Genomic DNA, 24,544 nt, shown 5'->3' on the forward strand with positions numbered 1-24,544 from the left:
GGAAAAGAGAGTGTTCACAAATTTCGACTTATTTCATGGCATAAATTTGTTTTTAAACTTCTGGCCTAGGATGCATTTTGATCTGCTTGAAGCCTTGAGTTGTACTATCATTGTGCACCAGCGGGCTCTTGATTATTAGCTTGCATTGTTGCTTTTTTCTCTTTTTTTCAATTATGTCAACATTTTTCTGTACTGCAATTTACAATCTTCTGCAGTTTAAAAATGTATTACACCCCAAAACTCTTTATTTGTATGTTGAGCCACCTTCGAACACTTCTGTTATCCCCATGATCCAGAAGATTTTATTATATTAGTAATAATATTTCGCTATATGCCCCAATCTAAACTTGTCAAGGGCATTCAAGATTATGTGAATAGATGTAAATTGTTTTATTATAAAAGCTCCATCCAAAGTGGCCGTTCTTCAAGAAACCCGCTCGTTAAAACTAGATGAAATATTTTGGAAAGCAATGGGGTGAAAAAGCAAAGATATGGTTCTTTCTTTCCTTTCCTTTCCTTCTTTCTTTCTTTCTTTCTTTCTTTCTTTCTTTCTTTCTTTCTTTCTTTCTTTCTTTCTTTCTTTCTTTCTTTCTTTCTTTCTTTCTTTCTTTCTTTCTTTCTTTCTTTCTTTCTTTCTTTCTTTCTTTCTTTCTTTCTTTCTTTCTTTCTTTCTTTCTTTCTTTCTTTCTTTCTTTCTTTCTTTCTTTCTTTCTTGCTTTCTTTCCTTTCTTTCTTGCTTAAAACATTGAAGAATTAAGAAATATAGCTCTCTAATTCCACAAGTTCTACCTACCTGACATATACATGATACATCAAAAATATAAGAATAACATGAAAGCAGTCTTCAAGAATAATTTTACGACTATCATTCCTCCGGGTCATTCCTCATCAGAAAACTTTTCTCAAATTTTGTGTCAGATTGGCCTTTTGACAGTCCTGACCGTTTTTTTTTTCTTTTTGAGATTGGAGATTTCGGCGACATCTTTCGTATCCGTCGAAGATCGGCAAGAATTAGAACTGCTGAAGAAAAGGTTAGGTTCCGTATATTTTACTTAATAATCTAATTTCATTCAATAAGCCGTAAATCTACAAGAACTAATTGGTAGTGTCCCCTGGATGTAGGTAATGACAAGAGTATGAGTAGACTGATGAGAGCAAATTCTAAGTAAACAGACTCTAACAGAAGTTAGTCTAAAAATCCTTCGCATTCCCACACGTTAATTTTGGTGTTGGACTACCGCCGGTACCGTACGGTACATACCGCACGCACCTCAACTTCTCAAGTGATATTCAAAACTTCAGACTCCACTCACTCACACGTATTGCGAAGTTAGTATTCGCCTTGAGGACTCTATGATGATATTTATTAATATTTTGACATACACTTCATCATGGAGCCTTAATTTCTTAAACAGCCTGCCTGGCTTGAAATTAGAGACACAGTTGTAAGGCCAAGAAATGAAGAGAACGAAAGTTTTAGATTTGCGTCCACCACCCTCGACTCGAGCATAGTTCGTGCAGGCTTGATCCACTTCACTACTGCTACACTACACTACACTCCACCTACCCGAACTTCAAGACGGTGAACTCGATCGGACATTTATTCCGAGTCACAAAGGTGGGATGGAAATCGTGTTTATTGTAAAAATTAAAGAAAAATAATAAAACGAGAAAGATAAACAACTTAATGTCTTACTCTTCACCCATATTTTACTCTGTGTCCATCTGGTTATCCTCAGAATTGGTGAATTTGGGCCAGTATCTTTTTCCTCACATGTATTCTCTGCTGATTTCAAAACATCGCATGGGATTGTGATCAGTCGCAGGTCAATTTTAGTATTTGTTAAATAATCATTTTTATCTATAAATTGTTCTTCAAGGAAGCTTGAATGGTGGCACAATAAATTTCAAAGCCAATGATGGAATAGTGCATTATTCCATCATTGACATTACAGATCATTGACACAGATCACGCAATCTCTAGGGCGCAGAAACAAATGTGCATTCTGTTGAGCGCATAGCTTCAGGAAAAGTAGGTCAGTCAGCCATATTGTAAAATGATAAGCATTGAAAAATGTAATAGTTTTTTAACAGCTTGCTAACACAAAAACATGTCACAGGCATAGCTCGCATAAAGCTCCAGTAACCTAGCTAGCTGGCTAGAAGATTTATAGTAATGTATTTGTGCTATCTTAGTCTTGGTGGTTAGAGTGGATCCAGGATTTTCCGAAAAGGGGGGGGGGGTCATTTTTTACAGGAAAATTGTGAACCCCCCAAATTTCTTCAATACTCGAAAAAAAATTTAGCTAGCGAATCAATGTAATTTTGTTCAATGAACAATTCGACAAACATGCACACATAAAAAAGGTCCTTGAGCACTGGTCTGTGCATGACATATTTCACTATCAAATATTTATTTCCCTCTCCAAAGAGGGGGGGGGGGGGGGGCATGGGCTGGATGTGCCCCTGTAGCTGGTGATCTAGTATTGAATGGACAGTAATTATTCGACCCCCCAATTATGCACAGATTGAAATGTAATGCGTCGAGTAAAGTGCCCAAATACCGAACGCTTAGATCTATGCATATAAAGAACTGATATTGAGGCACTTTGCTCTGCATTTTTCTTACCATCACCAACCAAGTATCAATGGTGTATGTTGGTACCTGTTTTAAGACTAATCCTAAGCCAATGGTAAGCTCTTTTAGTGTAAAAAGGCAGCAGCAGTATAGGCCTAAACCAATCTGGTGGCCGTTTCATAAAGCCGTTTGTAAGTTAAGAGCAACTTTAAGAATGACTGGTGAACCTCTCTTACACGCTTAACCATCGCCGATGAATATACCATTTACCACAGAAAGGTTTACCAGTCGTTCATAAAGTCGCTCTTAACTTTAATATGAACAGCTTTATGAAACACCAACCTTGTCTGAGATATCTGTTGGTAGGAAATGATAGATCTAACTTTAATATCTTTATTTTACCATTGACAGGGTCTTCAAAATGCTGTGCTCGAGGTTCTTGAGAAGTTGCTCTTCGTTGAAGCTTGGGCTTGTGAGAGGTAAAGCCTCAGCAGCAGCTCCAAAACCTTTCATATACCAGGATGTGTTTCAGCCTGATCATGCCCATGATACACCATTCAAAAAACTTACTGGTAAAAACATTGCCAAAGGCTGTCTTTAACTTTGATAAAGGAATAATAATGGTTTTATACTCGCATATCCAACATTCCACAGGGGCCGCGGAACGGTTTTCAAAGTGGGGGGCTGACCATGCTAAAAATCACAATCATATGGTCATTTCTACGTTTTTGTACACGGTTTTGGAAAAAAAGGGGGGGGGGTGGGCTGAAGCCCCCCAGCCCCCCCCTGGTTCCGCGGCCCCTGATCTTAAAGCCTGTGTATCATCAAATATCATCTAATATGACAGTCTTACTGAAGCATAGAGACCGTTAGATATTTTTCCAACTGCACTTCTCTGAGAAAATTTCAAATATTCAAATCTTGGATATATAGCGCCCTCTTTCGGCGATGCTTGTTTTAAATTTAAAAAATGGGCATTCAAGCACTTATCTTATAAATTTAGTGATTAGATATCCAAAAGTTACAGACAAAGAACATATCTTGAAAGTTTCAGCCCATTCCATGATTTGGAATAGGATTTAATTGAAAGACAAAAACACACAGATATTTTAATTTGATCGGGTGACCCGATCAAGTTAAATTTCCATGTAAAATCGCAAAATTTATCCTGTAAAACACATTTTCATTTCATATCCTCCACATCATAACTGTTATAGGGCATATCCATTCATATTAGCTAGCAATGAATTGGAATAGTGATAGGTGCATTTTGGTGGATTTACCAAAACTATACAAAGTACAAATCTTGAAGTGGAATTTTAGATATTCAAATCAAACATATCTATCGCTCTCTTGGCAATATTTTTTATATCAAAATGTTTCAATCGTTTTTTATATCAAAAGGGAATACCATGCAGATATAAGTTAAATTTTCATTCAATTTAAAATGAAAAAATTATCGTGTAAAACACATTTTTGTCTCACCTGCGAAGCAAAGTGAGAAGTCCTATAGGCGCCGCTTTTCCGACGGCGGCGGCTGCGTCAACATCAAATCTTAACCTGAGGTTAAGTTTTTGAAATGACGTCATAACTTAGAAAGTATATGGACCTAGTTAATAAAACTTGGCCATAAGGTTAATCAAGTATTACTGAACATCCTACAAGAGTTTCATGTCACATGACCAAGGTCAAAGGTCATTTAGGGTCAATGAACTTAGACCATGTTGGAGGAATCAACATCGAAATCTTAACCTGAGGTTAAGTTTTTGAAATGTCATCATAACTTAGAAAATATATGGACCTAGTTCATGAATCTTGGACATAAGGTTAATCAAGTATCACTGAACATCCTGCATGAGTTTCACGTCACATGACCAAGGTCAAAGGTCATTTAGGGTCAATGAACTTTGGCTGAATTGGGGATATCTGTTGAATTCCCATCATAACTTTGAAAGTTTATGGATCTGATTCATGAAACTTGGACATGATAGTAATCAAGCATCACTGAACATTTTGTGCAAGTTTCAGGTCTCATGATTAAGGTCAAAGGTCATTTAGGGTCAATGAACTTTGGCCGAATCGGGGGTATATGTTGAATTACCATCATAACTTTGAAAGTTTATTGGTCTAGTTCATTAAACTTGGACATTAGAGTAATCAAGTATCACTGAACATCCTGTGCGCGTTTCAGGTCACATACCAAGGTCAAAGGTCAATGAACTTTGGCCGAATTGGGTGTATCTGTTGAATTACCATCATAACTTTGAAAGTTTATGGATCTGATTCATGAAACTTGTACATAAGAGTAATCAAGTATCACTGAACATCCTGTTCGAGTTTCAGGTCACATGATCAAGGTCAAAGGTCATGTAAGGTCAATGAACTTTGGCCATGTTGGGGTTTTTTGTTGAATAACCATCATATCTCTGTAAGTTTATTGGTCTAGTTCATAAAAGTGGACATAAGAGTAACCATGTATCACTGAACATCTTGTGCGAGTTAGAGTAGTATTCAAAGTCAGCACTGCTGCTATATTGAACCGCGTGATGCAGGTGAGATGGCCAGAGGCATTCCACTTGTTAGTTCATATCCTTCACATCGTAAATGTTTAAGGGCATACAATAATCTAGTGAAGGATTGGAATATCAGTAGTCACGTTTTTTTAACCAAAGCTAAGATTTTAAAGATTTAATGAAAACAGTTTCAGTAAACGCTGATCTCAGAGAGTCTTTGAAAACTGGTGGGTGTTTCATAAAGCTGTTCGTAAGACACAGATGACTTTACGCACGACTGGTGATCCTTTCTTGTGCTATGCGACATCCCTATGTAATTGAGTTATGACCTAACAACAGGTTCCAGTCGTTTGTAAAGTCGTTTATAACTTTATGAAACACCCACCAGGTTAATTGTCACGATATCATCTTAGATCTAAATCTGATACAGCTACATTAACTGAATTTTGTGAAATCATGAACTCTATCAAGCTGAAAAAAAAATCACACTGGATGAATAAAATTTGGTCTAATCGATCTTCATCTGCCAAGATTGCATCAATAAATAAAATTGACTTATTCTAATTTATTTTATTATATAATTATTTATTATGATTTACAGTAATTAATATTGTGATTGTAAATTTGAATAAGTATTGTTATTGTAATAGAAATAATCTTCGTTCATGTGCAATATATGTATTTTTTTTGCAAATTCAATTGGGATTCAGCCTTCCTGGCTGCAGTCTTAAATAAAACATCCCTTGAATCACTTGTGTTTTTCTCATTGGTGATTGTCATTATGTGATGACCGTAACTCTACATTGTGATCTTTGTATTTCAAGGTGATTTTGTGTCTACGGTTGAAGTGGAAGGAAGACAGATTCTAAGGGTTAAACCAGAAGCACTTACAATGCTCGCATCCCAAGCGATGATTGACATTGCCCACCTGCTTAGGCCAAAGCATTTACAAGTAAGAAGAAGCTTGGACCCCGTTCACATCTACTTTCTTAAACTAGTTCAATGGAAACCAGTTTTACGTCTAATCGGAACGGTCAAAGCGGTCTTGGAAGCGATCTTAAGTTGTCTTCCAAAGCAGTTTGGAGAACCACTTTGCAATGTGGTTTTCCAGACCGCTCTGCCTTGTGAAACTGGTTAACAAGTAATTGAGGATACAACCATTTTTTTGGGAAGCGATGATGATGTAATTTGTCAAGTCTTTATCATTTACACACACTTTCTATTCTGTTTAATATCTTTCTTTCTATAACATATTTTTTGTGCTTTGGTACTATCAAGGTTTTTGCCGACGATTAGCACCACACTGAATAAGATTTTTACTGAAAGTTTATTATTTATCATTTTTCAAGTGCATGTACCATGGCTGAGTTGTAAGAGGCGCCTGACTACACACTTTAAAGATTGGATTGTCCTCGAGCAAGGCATGGTACCTACATAACTAATTTCATTGTATTTCAAATGAATTAAAATGATGCATACATTTGCATTTGTGAAAAAGGGTATTGATAAAATTTTTCCATTTATATTTAATAATGTTTGATAGGTATTCTTTCTGTTCTGATTTTTGTCTCACCTGCGAAGCAGAGTGAGACTATAGGCGCCGCTTTTCCGACGGCAGCGGCGGCGGCGTCAACATCAAATCTTAACCTGAGGTTAAGTTTTTGAAATGACATCATAACTTAGAAAGTATATGGACCTAGTTCATGAAACTTGGCCATAAGGTTAATCAAGTATTACTGAACATCCTATTAAAGTTTCATGTCACATGACCAAGGTCAAAGGTCATTTAGGGTCAATGAACTTAGACCATGTTGGAGGAATCAACATCGAAATCTTAACCTGAGGTTAAGTTTTTGAAATGTCATCATAACTTAGAAAATATATGGACCTAGTTCATGAAACTTGGACATAAGGTTAAACAAGTATCACTGAACATCCTGCATGAGTTTCACGTCACATGACCAAGGTCAAAGGTCATTTAGGGTCAATGAACTTTGGCCGAATTGGGGATATCTGTTGAATTCCCATCATAACTTTGAAAGTTTATGGATCTGATTCATGAAACTTGGACATAATAGTAATCAAGCATCACTGAATATTTTGTGCAAGTTTCAGGTCTCATGAGTAAGGTCAAAGGTCATTTAGGGTCAATGAACTTTGGCCGAATCGGGGGTATCTGTTGAATTACCATCATAACTTTGAAAGTTTATTAGTCTAGTTCATTAAACTTGGACATATGAGTAATCAAATATCACTGAATATCCTGTGCGCGTTTCAGGTCACATGACCAAGGTCAAAGGTCAATGAACTTTGGCCGAATTGGGTGTTCTGTTGAATTACCATCAAAACTTTGAAAGTTTATGGATCTGATTCATGAAACTTGTACATAAGAGTAATCAAGTATCACTGAACATCCTGTGCGAGTTTCAGGTCACATGATCAAGGTCAAAGGTCATGTAAGGTCAATGAACTTTGGCCATGTTGGGGTTTTTGTTGAATAACCATCATATCTCTGTAAGTTTATTGGTCTCGTTCATAAAAAGTGGACATAAGAGTAACCATGTATCACTGAACATCTTGTGCGAGTTAGAGTAGTATTCAAAGTCAGCACTGCTGCTATATTGAACCGCGTGATGCAGGTGAGACGGCCAGAGGCATTCCACTTGTATTAATATTTGTCCCAAATTGTTTATTTCTTTAACCGTGACCTCATTGGTATGCTTATATATTTTTTGTTATAACCTCTAGCAACTGAGAAACATCCTTGATGATCCTGAAGCATCGAGTAATGATCGCTTTGTTGCCTTGGAACTTCTGAAGAACGCTAACATTGCATCAGGAATGATATTACCGGGCTGCCAAGATACAGGAACTGCCATTATTATTGGTAAGCTCGCATGTAAGACATTGTTTTAGTGAAGTCTTTTTTTAGGGTGAATCATTCACCCCTAATTGAAACTTGGCTATTTTGGTGCCTACAATGTAAGTGTCGATGGGGGGGGGGGAGGGGACATTAAAAAAATCTTGGCTGATAACGAAATATATATTCGAGGGATGAAGGTCTGATTACATTTTGGGTTTAGGTGAAAGGTCACATAGGCATGACATGAATTAAAATATCTTGTGTCCGAAGAAGTGTTTGAGGGAGCTTCAGTTCTGATTCATGAATGCAGATTGGAGGGAAAATTATCTGATTGGATTTGGGAGGTCATGAGGTCAAAGGTCATTGGTTACATGTTTGTGTGAAAATATTCTTTTCTCCTTATTGGATGGTCTTCAATTTCACTTTATGTTTGCATATGTGATTGGGAATGATAGCAGTAGATTTATTTCATTTTTATTTCACCTTCATGTGTAAAAACAATAAAACATATATTTACAAATCAAAATGTACAATTAAATTAGGAATTGATACATAAGGTGTGGACCCTTAAGAAGCAAATAGCTTATCACCAGGGGCCCATAACAAGCATAAGATATGGAAAATAATGACATAAAACAGGAAAGAAATGGTATGTACAACTTAAGCAATAAATGTTACATCTACAGTGTGAGACAGGACATTTAAACAAACAACAAAAAGTTAAACAAAACATTAAAACTTAATTTATTTTGAAATTTCAAGGATGCACCTATAATAAAGTAAATTGTTTATATTTATGAAAGAGTAAATCCTTTAGTTTTCTTGTAAAAGTAGTGGCTGTTGAGCATTCTTTAAAATCTTGTGATAAGTTATTCCATATTTTTGGACCATTAAATCGTAAGGATTGTTGAGATGTGGATTTACGTGCTAGAAATGAACGATAATCTTTATTTTTGCGGGTTAGATATGTATGGTGAGAGTCATTTGTTTTAAAGATGTTATTGAAAACGTCAGGAAGTGTATTCATTTTATAGCTGAACATAAATCTAGCAACACTCATATCTATCAAATCATTTATCTTTAAGATTTTTGAATTTAAAAACAGTTCATTACTATGATAATTGAATGGAGCATTATAAATAATTCTTAACACTTTTTTCTGAGCAATAACTAACTTCTTTAAATGTGACTGAAATGTATTACCCCATATGACATTACAATACATAAGATGTGGCAAAACAAGACTATTATATAAAGTTATCATAGTATATTTTGGTAAAATAAATTTAAGTTTATGTAATATTCCAGCTGTTCTACTTATACGTGAACATATATCCTGAATGTGTGGTTTCCAAGAAAGAAACTCATTTATTTTTATTCCTAAAAAGGATGTATTATCAACCCTATTTAAATATATATTATCCATAAGGATTCTGGGAGGATTATCAGGTATTCTTTTGCCTCTAGCTCGAAATATAATAAATTTTGTTTTATCAATATTCAAAGATAATTTGTTTGATTGTAACCATGAAATAACCTTTTTTAATTCAGAATTTAATAATGTGATAAGGGAATCGTAGTTTTTATGTGATAAAAGTATATTTGTATCGTCTGCAAATAATAAAAATTTTAATAATGGAGAGCAAAATATAATATCATTTATATAGAGGAGAAAAAGCAACGGGCCGAGGACGGACCCTTGCGGTACACCATGTGTAATATTTTCAGAGGCAGATTTGACACTGTTGATCACTACATATTGTTTTCGGTCTGATAAATAGTTGTGAAACCATTCATAGGCCACCCCCCTAATACCATAATGATATAATTTTTTTAAAAGGATGGAGTGATCAACAGTGTCAAAGGCTTTGGACAAATCCAAAAATACTCCGATTGTGTAATTGCCTTTGTCAATTTCTTGCATTATGTAATCATGTATAAAGAATAAAGACATATAAGTAGAATATTTTTTTCTGAAACCAAATTGTTGTGTACATAAAATATTATTGTAAGTCAAAAATGAACTTAATCTTTCAAAGATCAGTTTTTCTAATATTTTTGAAAAAAATGGTAATATCGAAATGGGTCGATAGTTGCATATATTTTGCTTATCACCCTTTTTGAAAATAGGTATTATTTGTGAGATTTTAAGTTGCTTTGGAATCGTTCCTGTTTGTATAGACATATTCATTATATAACAAAAAGGTATAAAAAATGCATGAATGCATTTTTTTGCTATCACAGGTATAATATCATCAATTCCTGGGGAATAGGAAGATTTCAATGAGGTACATACCTTTAATAATTCAGTTAGTGTTACAGGTTTGAGAAACAATGAATTCAAGTTACTACTGGGGAGATATGTTGAAAAATCTATATTCGAATTTCTTATGTTTTTAGCAAGGTCTGAACCAACGTTTTTAAAGTAATTATTAAAGTACTTGGCTTTCACACTATCATTATCAGTATATTTATCTTTAAAAAACATTTGCTTAGGATATTGAAGAGAATTGTTATTCCCTAAAAGCCCATTTATCTCTTTCCATGTTTTTTTCATGTTACATTTAAGTGTTTGGAATTTCTTATCATAATATGATTTTTTAGACTGTCGTAAGACTGTAATAAGTTTATTCTTATAAGTTTTGTATTTTTTCTTAGATTTATTATCATTTTTTGTGATTTGATTTTTGTACAATCTATCTTTTTTCCGTATTGATTTCAATATACCTGGTGTAATCCATGGCTTATTAAATACACAATTCTTATTCTTCACTTTTTTATTATTTTTTGCTATGGGAAAACATTCATTGTATAATTTTGAAAATATATCTAAAAATGACCCATAAGCATCACTTATCTCCTCTTTAGAGTATACAGATTGCCAATTTGCAGTACTTAACTTTTCTTTAAAACTGTTGATATTAGAATCTGTGATAATTTTTTTAGTGAGTGGTTTAGTATGATTTGGCAAAGTATGGTCTTTCGAAATATAAAAAATTGGTAAGTGGTCGGAAATATCAGAATAGATCAATCCACTTTCATACTGTAACTCAACTGCATTTGTAAACAAATTATCAATAAGTGTTGCTGTGGTATGACATATACGTGTAGGCTTATCAATAGTTGGAAATAAGTTATATGTGAACATCATATTTACAAATTCCTCAGTTTTAGCATGACTTGAAATATTCAATAAATTTATGTTAAAATCCCCCATAATGTAAATGAGGTCATTGTGTTGATTAAGAATAGATAATAATATATCAACTTGAGTCATAAAACCATCAATATTACAATTTGGAGCTCTGTATAAACAACCTACAATAATATTTTTGCGTTTTTCATTTGGAACTTCAACAAATATTGATTCAAAATATTCATTTCTCATACAAAGATCATCTCTGCGTGTAAAATCAACGTTATTCTGAATATAAAGAGCAGCTCCACCGCCTTGTTTATGTTCTCTACAAGTATGAACAAGTGAATAATTATGAATATTAAAAATAGAAACAGCAGTATTAGATGTAAACCAGGTCTCTGAGATACCAATAAATGCAAAAGGGTATTCAAGTGAACTTAATAAGTATTCAAGCTGTTCAAAATTTTGTCTTATACTTCGGCAATTTAAATGTAAAAAAGACAAATTAGAATTAGCATTTTTAAATCTTTCTTGAAAATTTTCCTGAAAAAAATATTTACAGTCTGACATAGGATACTCAAATAAAATCTCATCATTCTGCTGTATGTTATGTAAATTTTTTAAACCATTCAGAGTAAATGGGTTAACTTTCAGATTACAAAACTTATCATGATTCATAGGTGTATTTAAACTAAAAAACTCATTCAGCGTCAACAGATATTCATCATCATCAGTGATATGATTAAAAGGAAGTGTTCCAAGACTTTGGGTACAATGATTACATATAGAGTGAGGAAGGGTGCATCTCTTTTCAGATTTACATTTTTCATTACATACACCACATATTACATTACAATACATTAATACAATGATACTGTAAACATTTATAAATGAAAAAACAAAAAAAAAAAAAAAAAAAAAAAAATAGAAAAAGTTTGAGTTCTTGAGAGTTAATTTGGATATATGGAAGCAATGATAAAAAGTCATGACAATAAAAATAAAATTCTAATGCTTGATGAAAGACAGCATCATGGTTTCAAGTTTTCATCTTTTAAGGAGAACTTGGTATTGGTATAAACTGAAAACAGTTTCATGTGAGTTTCTTGAATTATCCTGTACATAATGGTTCTGTATTTACATGCAAAATCAAAGATAGTCCAAGTCCTCTCTTGTTTTGATGACTTTTCGCTGGGGCTTTCGACCTTCAGAATGCGGTATCACGAAGACACGCCCATCTAAAGTCCAAGCAGCCTTCACTTTTACATGTTCTTTTGCATCTTGTAGAAGTTTTCTGTTTCTGTCCGTAAGGTCCTCCTGAATACCGATTCCTGTGTTCTTAAGTTTTTTCCTATTGGTAATAAGACTCTGTCTATGCTTGTAGCTCATTAGTTTCACTATGATGGCTCTAGGTGGAGGTTGAGTTCCAGGTTTCCTTGGTTCCTTCTGTTGGCCAATTCTATGACTTATGATTTATTGGTGATATGGCGAAAGGTTCATTATTTGATTTTTTTTAGAAGTTAGATGCATATTCCTGGTCTTATATTTGGACTCTGCATTCAAGAAGTCATTAAGTTTTTAACAATGATTTTCAACGATGCATGGTCTGAGAAGCCTAGTTCAAATATTTTCAGAATTCTAATGATCCTTTCTTTTGTAAGTGATAACAGTTTCATAATTCTTTCCCTTTTTCTTGATGAATCCTGTGCAGGAAAGAGAGGTCAGAATGTATGGACGGATGAAAGTGATGAAACACATTTATCAAAAGGCGTCTATGATACATATACTCAGAAGAATCTCAGATATTCACAGGTGAGGTCTCCTGCTGCTGTACATATTCATTTATTTGCTTATATTGATTAATTCATGCATTTTAGTGAGCTTTAATGTAAAGATTATTTTGTAATACGGTTTAACGTAGTGTTAATAGTTGACCATCATCAAACAACACAAATACTGAGAATATATTTGTATATGTGGGACCAGCCTGATTCATAAATCTTGCATTTTGTGCTAAATGAGATCCTACAGTAGACCCAACGTTTTGCCTTTTTAGCAGAATGGCAGAGCATGAAGAAATGATCGTTGTATGGATAGATATTGAAGAAAATCATGCTGTTAAATTGCATTGGCGTCTGTGTAAATGACGAACACACATTGCTCATTTACAACAAATGATAGTTTTGTAACTTGCCTCCTTTTGCCAATGTTATATGACCCTCAGCAAAGTGTGAAAAATACTTCATTTTTTTTCAGGTATCACCTCTTGATATGTTTAAGGAAGCGAATACGGGCACCAACCTACCCGCTCAGATAGAACTTTACGCAGCCCCAGGAAATGAATATCACTTTCTCTTCATCGCCAAGGGCGGAGGTTCAGCCAATAAAACGTTTCTTTACCAGCAGACGAAGGCTCTTCTAAATCCAGAGAAACTCATGGCTTTCGTCAACGAGAAAATCAAGGTATGTTTTTGCGAGTGATGTCAGCGGCATTAAAATTCTGATTGCTTGTCTGATTGGAATGCTCCTCTGCCAGTTCTTGATATGGAAATAAAGACAGGGTATATTATACAGATATTGCCTACCTAGAGTTGGAATGTAACATTTCCTCTCCCCGACGGAGTTATATTTTTCCCCAAGGGATTATATTTTGCCCGAGGGAAAAATATAGCTTCGGAGGGGAGTTGAAATGTTATTTATTAAAAAGATAGACCAGGCAATCTGTAATATTATATAGTCTATGTGGATTCGCCATCAGAGATTGCATTTATTATCTGGCTCCAATCCGAAATTCTTGCTACAGCTCTGATCCATCTACCTCATAACAGATTTTTCTTGGGAAATAGATAAAGCGCGTTCTTCATGCAATCGACGCGTAACACTAGCGCCTACATCAGTTAAACTACCTGATTACGCAACTTTTAAGCAATGAGTGACATCACCTTAGTGAATATAATGCTGCAATTGACAATACAACGCTGTTATATTCACTGAGGTGACGTCAAAACCTTGGATGTGACAAATGCGATCCTCTCCGGCTATGGTCATGTAATGCGGTATTGGCCTATCACTGATATGAATCTACATAACCTATGTAATATAATAGTATATGGCACTAGGCATGACAAAACCTACAAAAGATTACACTGTATGATTGATTTTCAGTACGATGGCATTCAAAATTGTTATGGTTAGAATAGCCAAATTTCAATTTCTTAACAATTTATGTTTTTTCCAAGGACTTTATAAAATAAATTGATGTATCAAACAATGTAATTGGGGTTTGTTTGGTTCATCCTTTTTTTACGGTCCATAGAAAAAAAGGTGTATCGACAGTTTAAATTAGACCCATATTTTGTCTTTTTAAAAATTATTTTGCAATTTGTTCTTCCGGAAAACTGAAGTAATCCTTTTACTCCAATAACAGTACACTTCTGTTGAATTTGGTGAAAATTTTCAGTTAAACAGTTTAAGTTTTCAAAATTTCTGGGGGTGGGGCACTTTTCCTCCTGGCCATGCTCACGAAATTGTGTTTAAACACCAATCAAAAGTGTGGAATAAATCTCGAGAGATGACAAAAACCTAGGATAAAAAAGCTTTAACTGATTCATGAATTCAAGTCTACAATTAGCGATGTACATTTATTTTGTCTAGGTGAAAAACAAAGTAAATTAACAGTTTTTTGCTGGCTTGGTGTTGAATCATATACCGTACCGTAGGCCCGAATTCACAAAAATGGTTTTGAAAACCCACAGTTGAATCCATGGTGTATCGGATTTCCTGTATAAATTACACTTAATTTAGCTCATATCAGGCACTCGTATAAGAAATGTCTAATGCTGATGCGCGCTTTTGTCACATTGCGCCAAATTGATGCCTGTTACCATGGTTAGATACATTATTTTATTGAGTCCACTGTTTGAAGAGTGGACTCGTGAATAAAAACGGTGGACTCATGAATAAAATAATGTGGATAACCACGGCAGCAGGCGCCAATTTGGCACACTGTGTCAAAAGCATGCATCAGCATTGGACATTTTTTATACACGCGCCCAATGCGCGCTAAATTAAGCCTTATAGGATATCTGCATAAACCATGTACTCAACCGTGGGTTTTTAAAACCACCTTTGTGAATTCGGGCCACAGTTGTGAAGGTATGCACTTCTTTTGTAACACATGGGTACAGTACCTTCCGAAAATCCCTGTCACTGAAGAGTCTAAACATTCCAATATTGGGGGTGTCTCGGTCTAGTGGTTCTGACTCTTGCCTTTCAAACAAAGGGTCGTGGTTTCGAATCCAAGCTATGGTGTGTTTTCCTTCACCAATTTATCTACACTATGCTGCACTTGCCCCAGGTAAGGCGAATGGGAACCTGGCAGGATTAATTTCTTGAATGCACTGAGCGCCAGTGATGGCAGCTCGAGCTAAAGCCGGGGTAATAATAGCTAGCACTTTGTATCCGCAGGCAAAAAGCGCTAAATAAATCCAGCTATTATTGTTAAAGGAGAATGAAACCTTTGGAACAAGATAGCTTGTGTGAAAACAGAAAAAAGCAAAGAAACAGATCAACAAAAGTTTGAGAAAAATTGGACAAATAATGAGAAAGTTATGAGCATTTGAATATCGCGATCACTAATGCTATGGAGATCCTTGAATTGGTAATGCGACAAAGATCTGTGATGTCACTTATGAACAACTCTCCCCATTACTTTAGTATATATTTCACTCACGGGGTAAATTGCCTCTTTTATCACATCTATCCGTAGATAATGTGTTCTTTCTATAGGAGGTAATACAGATTATTAAGAATACATCACGGATAAAGAGTCTGTAACACCATAAGTAAAAGCAAAAAGAGACATTTTGTGGGTATTTTATAGTCCATCAAAGGGAAAGTTGTTCACATGTGACAAAACACATCCTTGTGGCATTGCCAATGGGAGGATCTCCTAAGCATTAGGGATTGCAATATTCAAATGCTCACAACTTTCTCATTATTTGTCCAAACTTTCTTTGTTCTTATTGTTTGATTTTTATGTTTCGACACAAGCCTAATTGTTCCAAAGGTTTCATTCCCCTTTCATATCATCTCGGTTCTACCGGTTGTCATTTTTCAGACAATAGGTACAGCTGCTTGTCCTCCATACCATCTTTCTTTCGTCGTCGGGGGATTATCCGCAGAGATGACTCTTAAGACTGTTAAAATGGCTTCTACTAAGTACTATGACAACCTACCCACTACCGGTAAGAAGTATTGCTAATATACAAATGATGCATGCACATGAGTTCATTAGGCGATCTATCCTCACGCTAGTTGAGGCTCTGTTCAATCCATTGCACGAAGCCATTAGGCTGAGTGCAATGGATTCAAACAGTGAATGAACAATGAACAATGAACTCATGTGCATGCATCATTTGTATATTAGCAAATTAGGCTGAGTGCAATAGGGTGAACACAGCCTCAACAAGAGTGGATAGGTCGCATAATGGACGAACGAAGGCATGCATCATTTGGTTTATACAACAAATTTTCTAGATTTTGTAATTTGACAATAGATAAGAAAAAAATTAACAAAAGCAGATGGAATTAAGACATATTTTGCCTTTGTCTGACAATTCATTTTCTCTGAAAATATTTTTGTTTTCCCGTTTTATGAAAGCAGTCAATTGTTTGTGTTCTTTTGTGACGCACTTTGATTCGTGAATCTCAGTGCGCACATTCAGCCTTGTTAATACGCTTACTTCGATGCGCGCAAACACACACACATACAAAATATACGTATACACACATGCTAAGTGGTACGCACTGAAGGAGAAAGCTCAACCGTGTAATGGAAACATAAAAAATGCACGGTTGCCTTGCAATGGAAAATAAAATTTGCATGCAGCACAAAATGGATCAAATATTGAATGGCTTTCAACCAATCAAATTACAAGAATCTTTGTATGAGTCGTATAAATGGTTTTATAGAATGGGTATCATGCATAAGTAATTACCGCTGCATGGCCAGCGATGCTTTCGGTAATTACTTGTGCATGGCTAGCCATGCGTCGGAAATTACGATTGCATGGTTGTAAAAAAAATTGATTTTTAATTTTACTAATGCGTCCATCTGGTCTTGTGGGTTAAAATTCTACCCTGTCTTCCCCCTGCATTTGGGATCATTTGTTCAGTAAAACATTTCTGTACCAGTATTTTTTCAATTGTCACTTGCAGTGCGCGCTAATAGGCCCTTAATAGGGAAAAGTAAGTTGTTTGACCCAACTAGGTCTTTCATGATAACAAGATTTGTAGCACATGAAACACACAAATGTGACCTGCAGCGTCAGAATTAACAATAAGCTACCCAAAACTAGTTCTGTGATATATTAATTGAGCTTGATACGGTACATCCAATCTTTAAAACTACATATAACTTGTGAAATTGATCACACTGTGTAATTTCAGTGATAATTCCGAGAAGTAAGCAAAAAGGTTGTGTCAAAAACTTTGTATCTCTTCTCTTGTTTAACTTTACAACTTCAAATCTCACAGTATGATGAAGAAGAGTTGTTCTCTTTGATAAGCTTCTTTTTCAAATTTCAATACTTTTTGAAAACCAAGTTTCTCTTTGTTGAGTTACAGAGAACCTTCCCAGGGGCCCGTTTCATAAAGGACTTTCAACTGTTGTAACTTTACCATTATGGCAACTACCATGGTAACCTTGATTCTGATTAGCAACTGAGCCCTGTTACCATGGTAGTTGCCATAATGGCAAAGTTACAGAAGTTGTAAATCCTTTATGAAACGGGACCCCTGGAGTCCTATTGTTGGTTTTGGGGTGGCGAGTCACAAATATGCCCAATCTGATCTCCATGCAGGTAATGCGCATGGCAGAGCATTCCGAGACGTGGAGCTGGAGAAACAAATCCATGAGTTGTCCCAGCAGCTAGGTATAGGTGCCCAGTTTGGTGGGAAATACTTCTGTCATGATGTGAGAGTCATCCGACTACCAAGGCATGGTGCATCGTGTCCTGTAGGTCTAGGAGTTTCCTGCTCAGCAGACAGACAGGTATGGTGTGTTTCATGACTGTTAATACATGAAAAAAAATATATTTATTTTCATATTTCTCATTTAAAGAGAAATGCCAGTAGTTGCAGTAAACTCCGATTTCATGAGAAATTCTGTAAAACCAGGCTTAATTGTCAGTATATCATCGAGGATCTAGATATGGTAGTCACATAAACTGAACTTTGTGAAATATTGAAATCTACGCTGAAAAATATTCACACTGAAGATCACCAACACAGATAAGCGCACGTGGGGCAGTGTATTATTATTGCTTTGAATGTCATGCCTGACGCTTGACCCGAATCCTGTGCTTATTTGCTAATTTCTCAGCAATTACACAATTTCTTCTAGAATCCTTTGGCACATATTCTTTATTTATATAAACAGACACTTTGTGGTCATTTGATTGGATTCTGTACGAACTCATTTTGATATTGTTACCAAAACTGGCATTTACCTTTAATTTAACATTTGATTCACATGTATTTAAGAAACAGCAACAGTAATGCATATTATTGAATTACAGAATATTAAAAATTATACTAGTAACATATTGATACAATCGGATCAAGTTTATAAATTTAAAGCTTATTGTAAGTCAAAGATTTAGGATGGGACCTACATAAAAGCAAGCTTGCAGAACTGCAGGTCCCGGTGGAATAAGTTATGAGTAATAAGTGATAGTAGACGGATAAAATAGTATGATTTTTATTAAAATACAGAAAAAAAAACAAAAATAGAAAAAATCACTTGAACTTTGAAGGGTTGAAAGCAATAAAAAATTATTGGCATGTGCTAAAATGGATGCATGCATCCGTACATATACTGTATAGACATACAAATATAACCCACATACATGTAATATATAAGACAACATTTTATTGGCCAGAATACATCTATGGTTTGAAGTGAATACACTTAAGGAGTGTTCCATGAAGCATTTTCTCAGTGATTTTCACTCAAATTTGCACTCAGCCAATCAGATTCAAGGAATTTAGTAACTTGTAACAGATAGACAGTACTAAATCATTGACTACATGTATTTGTTTCATGAAATGCTCCCCTTTATCACCAGCCTGAAGATTGTGCTGTAATTTAATATCAATTTTAGTATTTTGCCAAGATTACAATGTCTGAAATCTGAATGCTGATTGAGATAGGAAGCTGCGTCAAATGAGGTGGCAAATAAAGTATTTCAGATATAGTCTGGAGCTGATTTAAAGCTTCATCCACTTGAGCAGTACTTAAAGGACAAGTCCACCACAACAAAAAATTGATTTGAATAAAATGAAAAAAATCCAACAAGCATAACACTGAAAATTACATCAAATTCGGATGTAAAATAAGAAAGTTATGACATTTTAAAGTTTCGCTTAATTTCACAAAACAGTTATATGCACATCCTTGTTGGTATGCAAATGAGGAGACTGATGATGTCATCCACTCACTATTTCTTTTATATTTTATAATATGAAATATTCTAATTTTCTCCTCATTGTCCAGTGAAACAGTGATTAATTCCTCCCTGAACATGTGGAATTTGCATTGTTTAATACTATATGATTCAGTCAAGTTGGTCCCTATGGTCAAATCTGTAAAAAATGAAATATTGTATAATTCAAACAATAAAAAACAAAAGAAGTGAGTGATGGACATCATCGACTGACTCATTTGCATGTCATTGAGTTGTGCATATCACTGTTTTGTAAAAAATAAGCGAAACTTTCAAATGCCATAACTTTCTTATTTTACATCCGATTTTGATAGTTTGATTTTTCTCTATTTATTCAAATCAACATTTTGCTGGGGTGGACTTGACCTTTAATATTGTCAATGTCATTTTCCTATGCAAATTTGTAAATGCACAAATCATAATATGGCGATCAAGAAATTATCTTTACAAGATGCAAACCTATGTTAGTTACATATTCAAGTACTTGGGTGATGTATTAATTGCATTTCAAGAAAGAATACTCTCTAATCTCCACTTTCTCGCCTATCCATTTCTTCTCTTCTATCCAATGTTTCTAAAATACTCCACATGGTGTACCGTAAACCACATCAGCAATTGTACATGCCACCATGCAAACATTCAAACAACATCTAATTGCATTCTGTTTGAATGTCATGAGTGACTTTTATACTTACGAATGGTGACCCTTTCTTGGGAACTAAATAAACACCCCTGAAAATCTGGCGTATATCATTTACCATGAGAAAGGGTTACCAGTCGTTTATAATGTCGCTCCTGATTTACAAACAGCTATATGAAACAACCGTCTGGAATGTACATGTATCTTAAACACAGGCCATTGGTAAGATAACAGCGGAAGGCGTCTTCCTGGAGCAGCTTGAAACCAACCCTATCAAGTACCTGCCGGAGGTCCAGGAAGGTGACCTAAGCGGTGATGTCATCAAGGTCAATCTTAACCAACCAATGGATGATATCCTGGCAACGCTGACCAAGCACCCCATCAGGACAAGGGTTAGCCTGACTGGAACGCTGGTGGTGGCCAGGGACATTGCCCATGCCAAGCTCCAGGAGCGGTTGGATGCTGGTGAAGGGCTACCTCAGTACATGAAGGATCATCCGGTCTACTATGCAGGACCTGCAAAGACTCCAGAGGTTAGAATAAATCCATAATTTATAGTTTGAAATAGACATGTAATGAAATACTCTGATAATTTACTTTGCCCAATTGATCGTAGGCCTGGCAGCTGCTGTGCAGCGCCAGATCGACGAGGCTCTATCCCTTTAATCGTTGAATGCCAAACAGGATAGCAGCAACTCCCATCTTTTAACGTCTTTTGGTCTGACGCGGCCGGGGTTTGAACCACGGACCTCCCGGTTTGTTAGACGGACGCTATACCAACTGAGCCAACACACTGGTTAATGATGATAGTGACAGGCACAAATCCAGAGTCGGACTATTATGGGGTGCAAATTTGTCCCAAAAAAGTCAAACTGAAGGACGTTTGTCTCCCAGAAAGCATGACTAGCCTCTCCCACCAAAAAAGGGTTATCGCTTATTTTACGGCTGTAATGCATTCTATGAGGTACACCATAATATTTTCATAGTTAATAGGGTGTGCCCACACCGTTAGCAACCCCCTGGATCTGTTCTTGAGTGATAATATGCACTATTTATACCTTGTGAGTCAGAGAAAGACTTCACCTCAAAAATCGCTGATTTGATGAGAAAAAAAAAATTGTCATGAACACAACTGCTATACATGTATCTGTCCTGAAAGTGTATTTTATTCCAGATAATTTGATATAATTTTTTGCGTGATATATGTTGATGGTTGGATGATCAGGAGGTAATCTTTACTGTGATATGAAATTTCATTTTTGTCAAAGTAAAGCATGACTGTAATGGATGAATCCAGGGGACCGATTCTTCAACATTTTTGTCTGACAAGTTGTCAGATCTGACATCTTTCTTTGATTCTGATTGGCTAAGAGGCATTGTTACTATGGTAACTGTCAGATAAAATGAGACTTGTGGGACGTTTTATCTGACAAGTCCTTTCATGAAACGCTCCCCAGATGTCCTTGAAGTCATAATAATCCTACATGGGTAGCAATAATTCTCATCGAAAAAAAATGTTTTCAGTTTAAATGAAAATCAAAAGTCTTATTCAAGCAAACCTTGTGTTAATTTTTTTGTTAGTTTATGAGATAACAGAATGCTGCTTTGATCTTCCAACTGTTGGCAACCCTTTAATGACGACTACAGCTTGGTACACACTACAGGATCTATTGCAACCCAATTTTAAAGAAGTTGTAATTGCATTTGATATGATATTTCAACCTATGCAATTTTGACAATTAAAGTTCTGAATCGTGGTATGAATACTAAAATAAAATTTCCAGTCTATTTCTAGCCTCCCTGGAAGGACAGAAGCAGAATCATATCCAAATCATGATATGACTTCCTCCTCGGCTGCAATTCAAAGCCGATTTAGACTTTACTTGGACCAAAAGGCTTGCAGCACAGCATAAATCTGGTTTTAGTATTCCTAGCATTTTACTGATGTTCAAATAAATTTTACTGTGGAACTTTAAAATTAAATGCAAATATGATTAGTTAAAAATTTTTCATAATTACTTTGACGATGTATTGCGGTGTGATAGGCTTAAATATCTTTTTTTCTAATTAGGGTGTGTGAGAAAATATTGTGTCTGATAATTTATCATCTTTCACATAATTATAGGGTTATGCATCTGGATCTTTTGGACCTACAACAGCAGGAAGAATGGACTCCTATGTCAACTCTTTCCAGGCTGCTGGAGGGTCAAAGGTCATGTTAGCCAAGGGGAACAGAAGTAAAGATGTAAGTTCTTGGTTGTTTGGTTAAGAGCTTGTTATATTGAGGGTTACAAGACATCTTGGCCAAAGGGAACAGAGGTAAAGTTCTTGATTGAATTTTTAGGGAGGCTCAAAGCTGTGTGGATTTGGTCAAAGGCATCTTGGAAAACGATAACCTTAAAGATGCGTTCCTTTTAATCTTTAATGGTTACAATATTCGTTTTAACTCATCTATCATTTGTGTTCTTATATTTGGGACTATATTTTTGTTACTTATTGATGTTTTTTTTTAATACAAAAGGTGATGTTAATCTTTTTCACAGTAATGCAGGCATACTAAATATGGTCCATTTATATTATTAATGTAGCTGGTCATTTTCAAACGTGAGTGACGCAACAATGAATGGATCATGACTACTATATTATGTACATTGTAGGACTGGCATGTGACATATTACCAGTTTGATTGGAACTAACCCATTGTCTACTGGGTCTGGGTGGTACATGTACAAAGCCTGAGGATATTTCAGAAGTCTGATTAAAGGTATTTTTAAACTTTGTGAGCAGCCGATTTAAAAAATTCTCAAACCAAGATGAAACATGTGTACAAGTACATGTATTCGAACTAGTAAACCCTGAAAACAACGATTATTGAGAATGAAAAGCTAAAACTACAAGGCAAACACCGATTTTGTAAATAGACGCCTAAATAGTACACATAAGTGTTTGGGATGAAATTAAGATGGTGTTTCCGGTCACTTTATATTTCAAGTTTTGAAGCACTAGATAATTATTTTCGAATGCAATTTTTTCTGGGCTTCATTTTTGTAACATATCACAGACACAGGTGACAAGTGTGACCTTCTAGCTCAGATTTTTAAAAAGTCAAACCAATGTTAACCAATCACTTGAACTGATTTTCTACCCTTCCCTTCTCTGGTTTCACAGGTCACCAAGGCATGTAAGACTCACGGTGGTTTCTACCTTGGCTCTATCGGTGGTCCGGCGGCCATCTTAGCTCAGAACTGTATCAAGAAAGTTGAGGTATTGGAGTATGAGGAACTCGGCATGGAGGCTATCTGGAGAGTTGAGGTGGAGGACTTTCCGGCTTTTATCGTGGTCGATGACAAGGGGAATGATTTCTTTAAGCAGTGGCAGGTGGAATGATTGATACTATTGAGGATTCAAGAACTCAAGAACTGTAGACTGATTTTTCCATCATGGCTGTGTTCATCCTTGAACACAACAAATGTTGATTCAGTGTCCATCGCTCTACAATCATCCTAACTTGAGTACAGCTGGCATGAATATGGTGCTTTATTTTTTTTAGAAACTACATTGAAGCATGGTTGTTCCTACATGATGTATGATGGAACAAAAACTTGTTGTTAAATTCTCTTCACTCTAAGTCCTAGATTCTTAGCATGTCTTGTGATTGTTAAATTCGAATAAATGCCCTATATTATGCTTATTTATTTCATAATGAAAAATGGAGTCTACTTTTAGTCTAGTCAGTTGGATACTTAGACTGTATGTCCTTTCAAACTCAAGTGGATCGTTCCAAAATAGTCTTCTTCCTTTCTCCCATGACTTCTCAATCAACCCATTGCCCTCTAGAACTGTGTGATCCCTCTACAAATCTTATGGGATGTGCAGAATTCAGTAGTCAACAAGTTAAGTGCCTCCTTAATTCTAATAAACTTTAGGAGTCTGATAACAGGTGATGACCCTAGTAGATAAATGGTCAAACATTCAAATTACATATTTTACACTCAGTGTATTGTATGTATTCATCCAGTTATACTGTTGTAAGATGTTTTTTTAACGATGGAAAGCCAATTGTGACCTAAATCTCGTTTGACACCCAAATTATTTGTAGCTGTGTAGAAAGGATTGATAAGATAGTCTTCAATATGAAAGGACAAGTCCACCCCAACAAAAACTTGATTTGAATAAAAAGAGAAGAATTCAACAAGCATAACACTGAAAATTTCATCAAAATCGGATGTAAAATAAGAAAGTTATGGCATTTTAAACTTTCGCTTATTTTCAACAAAATAGTTATATGAACGAGCCAGTTACATCCA

At 35.4% G+C, this 24,544-nt stretch overlaps 1 protein-coding gene across 2 annotated transcripts; it reads left to right on the forward strand.

Annotated features, from left to right (window-relative positions):
• Positions 1-990: 990 nt before the first annotated feature.
• Positions 991-23,826, forward strand: LOC121427528 (fumarate hydratase class I, aerobic-like). Of its 2 annotated transcripts, none has more exons than XM_041623972.1 (11): positions 991-1,031; positions 2,990-3,150; positions 5,916-6,043; positions 7,840-7,978; positions 12,802-12,902; positions 13,347-13,553; positions 16,210-16,336; positions 17,954-18,144; positions 20,453-20,770; positions 22,363-22,482; positions 23,406-23,826. In XM_041623972.1, the coding sequence occupies exons 2-11, from the start codon at positions 3,000-3,002 to the stop codon at positions 23,622-23,624; spliced, it is 1,701 nt and encodes a 566-aa protein (XP_041479906.1). In that variant the 5' UTR covers positions 991-1,031; positions 2,990-2,999; the 3' UTR covers positions 23,625-23,826. The 2 variants fall into 2 exon arrangements, with proteins under 2 accessions (XP_041479906.1, XP_041479905.1); XM_041623971.1 differs by lacking the exon at positions 991-1,031 and adding an exon at positions 1,256-1,618.
• Positions 23,827-24,544: the final 718 nt, after the last annotated feature.

Source organism: Lytechinus variegatus, chromosome 14, assembly GCF_018143015.1.
Source record: "Lytechinus variegatus isolate NC3 chromosome 14, Lvar_3.0, whole genome shotgun sequence".
Classification (NCBI taxonomy): domain Eukaryota; kingdom Metazoa; phylum Echinodermata; class Echinoidea; order Temnopleuroida; family Toxopneustidae; genus Lytechinus; species Lytechinus variegatus.